General features: G+C 44.2%; 1 protein-coding gene across 1 annotated transcript in view; it reads right to left on the bottom strand.

Moving 5' to 3' along the window:
* The window catches only part of nucks1a (nuclear casein kinase and cyclin-dependent kinase substrate 1a), a 43,357-nt gene extending 41,591 nt beyond the window's left edge, over positions 1-1,766 (bottom strand). Inside the window, exon 1 of the mRNA XM_037679076.1 lies at positions 1,479-1,766. Coding sequence (XP_037535004.1) covers positions 1,479-1,495 — 17 coding nt within the window. The 5' untranslated portion in view covers positions 1,496-1,766. The remainder of the gene's footprint in view (positions 1-1,478) is intronic.
* Positions 1,767-5,252: the final 3,486 nt, after the last annotated feature.

Here is a 5,252-nt window from a genome sequence, read left to right on the forward strand (position 1 = left end):
TATATATATATATATATATATATATATATATATATATATATATATATGTGTGTGTGTGTTTGTAAACAATGTTTATAGATTTATGACTTTATGCACTATTTAGCCTGTTGAGAGCCTTAATGATTACAATCTGTTAAATATCCTGTTACTGATAGCAGGTCCATGTAAGTGTTTTTCAGTTGTCCTTTTGGTGCAATAGTTGCTGTATTGTGCATGCAAGTTTGTTTGTTTTTTTGTCTTGAAGAAGTAAATAAAAACATGTTTTGTCCAAATTAATGTGATTTTATGCTTCCTATTTTCCAGCTCATGTAGCAAGTAGCACTCACCTTAACGAAATCAAAAGGTTTACAGCCAACGCATGTGATCCGTACTGGTGGTCCGCAGTAAAAAACCTGATCGGAGCATCCCTAATTAAAACCAAGTTCTGTTCAGTGGTCTGCTTCGCCATTTCATATTTTTGATAGGAGCAAAGTATAAACAAGTTGTATATGAACAAGATTTTTCGCATCAGATAAAAAAAATAAGCAAAAAATAAACGATCATTTATTGTTTGCCACTTAAAGATAAGAGAACAAAGGACAGACTTTTGGATATTTTGCTGACAGAGACACAAAGGAAAAGTGGTTCTTATTTAGCAGAGGATCATGTGATGCAGTAGAAATGTGAGCAGAAACCATATAAAGCATAATGATGGATGTACAGACGGATGGATGTAGGGCACCCAGGGCCTCCTGTCCCGTGGGGTGGGGCTTTGTGAGCCCCGCCTCCTGTTCATCCCAGGGGGCGGGGCTCAGAGAACCCGGGGTGAAGGGGGTGTGGTCATTCTGTGGCGCTCCCGCCTCCTCTGACATCAGCCAGCAGTTAATTTACAGTCGACAGTTGAAAACGTAGCTGCTATTCTCACATTCCTCTCCTTTAAACTGACCGTTAACAAACCTTATTGTTTAACGTTGTAGCAAAATAAATAAAACAATAACTCGTTACTCCTGCAGCTGTTGAAGCACCACGGCCTGTAATGGCGACGGCATGCCCGGCCAGAGTGCGCGGTAACTACAAAAGACCCGAGGCCAGCCACCTCCTCCGGGGGCTCCGTTTTCCGTTGAGGGCTTTAGCTGTAGTCTGAATCCTGCCCCGGACGAGCGAGCAGCCATGTTCTCATTGTCCGTTGAAATGTAGTAAAAAGAAGCTGAAACCGAGCCGCGGCGGGTTAAAACCTCCACACGCTCTCCGCTCGGCCTCCATTAGCAGCCAACAGCGAGCCCCCATGTTGGACATGGAGAGTACACCGACCCGGGTCCATGTTGGACGGACACAGGCTCACTACGCAGCAGGGAAGCTCTCTAACCCGTCCCGTGTTCATTTTTAATGAAATAAGCCAGAGAGGCGCAGGTCTAACATGGTGTAAACCGCGTGCCCGAGCAGCACGCGCGAGCAGCAGCGCGGCTGTTCATACAGAGAGCAGACATTAGCACACCTACCTCACGGGTCTGGACATTTTGCAGGAACACTGATGCGAGGGGAAAGAGGGGGAGAAGAAAAAGCAACACACGGGGAGGGGGGGAATAAATGGATTCCCGCTCTGTGAAACACCAAGAGGAGCGAGGCTGGCGCACGTCTCCACCGTCCAAGATGGCGAGTGAAAAACAACACAGGCTTCGCTTACTGTCCACAAAACACAAATATCCTGTTTTTTCCTCTGAACGACTCAAAATGGTGAATAAAACAAACTGAAACTGCAGCTTGTGTGCAACCAAACCCACGACATGAAGGAGGCGGGCCTTTGAGAACAAGCCCCGCCCCCACAAACTCTAATTGGAGCGAGGCTGCAGTCTGAGGCTCCCATTGGTTTGTTTGAATGACAACGGTTCTCCTAATTGGATGAGCTAGCTGCTCGTCACATGGACTTTTTGCAAATGTTCTCCTCCTCCCCTAGTAGGATTGGTTGAAACCTCACTTGAGAAAACAAAAAGAGCTCCTCAGGTTGGATGCAAACGTCCAATTCAGAATCAACTCTGCAGTTATGGTTTGTGATTGATACAGATATCACGTGCACGTGTTTATTAGGATTTCTTCTTGTAATCGCATCGATCGTAGTAGAACTAGGACGTGTCTTTCTTCTGTCTCACCTGACAGAGATCAGCAGAGATGAAGGTAGAAGATCCACGAGGCTTCTAACACCCCAGCACTTCTTGATGTGCTTGTTATTATCCACCAGCCAAAAGGCCAATAATAATTATAATGTTTCTGACCATGTGACCATCATCTGTAGTGTTAGAAAAGTATCACACACAAATTGGATACATTTACAATCCATTATTTTCAAGCCAGCCCTGTTTGTGATTCAACTATCCATCCATTTTCTTTACCCGCTTTTTCCATTTTGGGTCACGGGGGTCGCCGGTGTCCATGTCCAGCAATCACTGTGTGAGGGGCGGGGGACACCCTGGACAGGTCTCCAGTCCATCACAGGGACACATAGAGACAAACGAGACAAACAACCATTCACTCTCTCTCTCTCACCTAGGAACAATTTAGAGTTACCAGTCAGTCTAACATGCATGTTTTTGGTCTGTGGGAGGAAACCGGAGTACCCGGAGAAAACCCACGCATGCACAGAAAGAACATGCAAACTCCACCCAGGTAGGCCCCCCGGACCGGGATTTGAACCGGCAACCTTCTCGCTGAGAGGCAGCAGCTCTACCAGTTGCCCGTAATTATAGGTTAGTTATTTATAATGCAGTCATATAATGCATAATACAGATATTGTGTCAAAATTATGTGTAATTGTAACAGAGTCATTTACACAGGTTAAATGTTCAATACATAGTTCCCACACACATGACCGGTATTGCGCAATACCATGTTTTCCGCCATATGTAAGGGCGAATTTGAGGAAGATGGCTTACAGACAGAGCAGAGCTCAGTGTATTGATACTCTTGACCAAGAGCCAGATATAGGCATAAAAAAGCTGCGGTCGGAGTTGACCCGTATGAGGTGGAGAAAGAAATGTCAGACGAAGCGAACAAGTTGTCACCGAGAAGTGACTCTAATATCGTTTAGTGAACATGAGGAGCCTACAACGGAGGAGCTTCGCAGCTTTAAATCCATGGATGCTTATAATCAATTTGTGAAGGACGTCCCAACTCTTCATGTTAATAAAGTTCTGGTGACTGGCAGAGTAAGTAGATACAATAATATACACGTAGATGTCCCTCATAGCTACATGCTACATCAGCTAAGCTAATCTTTGCACAAGCTACTTCAGCTTACCTGAAACTTGTGCTCCAGTAAAGATCTACTTGATGTAGCTTGAGCCACGTAAATGTCACTGATTATTTCTCACATTACTGCATTATTTATTTTCACTAAGACTGCCTTTCATACTTAAATTAGTGTTAACAAAATGAATCATTGGTAATTATTGCTCAGTCATAAAATTTAACATGTTACAGTAAATGTCACTGATATTATTTATTTTCCACTATGACTGCTTTTGTTAATAAAGTTAGTGATGAAAAGTTACAATTAGTGACTCCTTTTAATCCACAGGTTAAATGTTTTAAAACCCTGAAACGAGAACATTTTAATAGTTTTCCTCCTGTGTTGTATTTCTGTGCGAGGTTCTCCCAGAAGATGAAACTCCACTTGGTCCAGAAGTTGTGCAGTCGTGCACCACAGCAACAAATGAGTGAAAATATCATTTCTATAAATGAATCTGCTTTTGACGTACATGTGTTGTGGTTGTGAAACATGCATTCCTAAATGTACGTGTGCTTATCTTTAGTTTGAATAAAACAGTTGCACCAAGTTTCACCTTCTTTATTTCAATAACTAAGATCCTCTGTTTAATCTCCAGTACTGAGAAATAGTTTCATTGTAATGTCTCCTCTACTGGACATTATTCTACTGCACATCAATAAAACCTGGGTGTAGTGATTGTTCTTTAACAACTTACCAGTTTAGTGTTTTATTGACATGTACAAAACATCAAAACATGCATGTTGCTGTATGTTCCTCCTCCAGGAGGAGACTGACACAGTTCTAAGTCAAAGCCTATAAATAGAAATTCAAAACAGCTGAAACTGATACAAGATGAGAACTGTGGGTGATTTGATGTCTTTTAATGAAAATTACTCCATGCAGCTGATCATAGTGGGCTACAGATTAAAAACCAGATCAACAACTCTTCAACAAGGACTGATGGAGACCAGTGGAGTTTCTGTTCCAACACACACAGTTATACTCTGACATTGTTCTGACAGTTTCACAAAATTTTTTATATAGAATTTTTTGTTTACCGGACAAAAAGTGATCGGCTCACAACGTCTTCGAGGGCAGATCCTTATCCAGACTCAACGATGTTCTGTGGTGAGCTCCTCCGATGGCGGTCCTTCACATTTCATTATTTTTGGGATTAAGTGACAACTGCACTTTGCCCAAATGTCTACCTGGTTGTAACATCCTCTAACCCAGCACGAAACAACCAATGCAATTTACTTAACGGGGAAAAAAAAAAAGATAAAATTAACTAACGGTAAACTGCACTGTATCTGTACCTTCTGCTAGAGGCAGCCTTCCAACATGGAGGACGCACTGGAAATGCTGCTGCAGCTGATGCAGTCCAAGTAGCATGCGGCTCGGGTGGTCACTGAGGAGAAAACTCAGGTGTGGGAGGAGTTCGGAGAGGCCATGGAGAAGGACTTCCGTACGGCTTCGAGGCAATTCTGGTCCACCATCCGGAATATGGGGGGAGGGGTGTGTGTGTGTGTGTGTAAAGCGGTATGCCACCAACACCATTTATAATGGAGGTGGTGTGCTACTGACCTCAACTCGGGATGTTGTAGGTCAGTAGGCAGAATACTTCAAAAACCTCCTCAATCCCACCGGCACGTCTTCCACTGAGGAAGCGGAGCCTGGGGACTTTGGGTCAGGCTCTCCAATCTCTGGTGCTGAGGTCAGCGAGGTGGTTAAAAAGCTCCCTAGTGGCAGGGCCCCGGGGGTGGATGAGATTCGCCCTGAGTTCCTTAAGGCTCTGGATGTTGTGGGGTTGTGTTGGCTTACACAACTCTGCAATATTGCGTGGCCATCGGGGGTAGTTCCCCTGGATTGGCAGACTGGGGTGGTGGTCTCCCTATTCAAAAAGGGGGTCCGTAGAGTGTGTTCCAACTACAGGGGGATCATGCTCTTAAGCCTCCCTGGTAAGGTCTATTCAGGGGTTCTGGAGAGGAGGGCCCGTCGGATAGTCGAACCT

The sequence above is a fragment of the Nematolebias whitei genome, chromosome 7, assembly GCF_014905685.2.
Source record: "Nematolebias whitei isolate Nwh7 chromosome 7, NemWhi1, whole genome shotgun sequence".
NCBI lineage: Eukaryota > Metazoa > Chordata > Actinopteri > Cyprinodontiformes > Rivulidae > Nematolebias > Nematolebias whitei.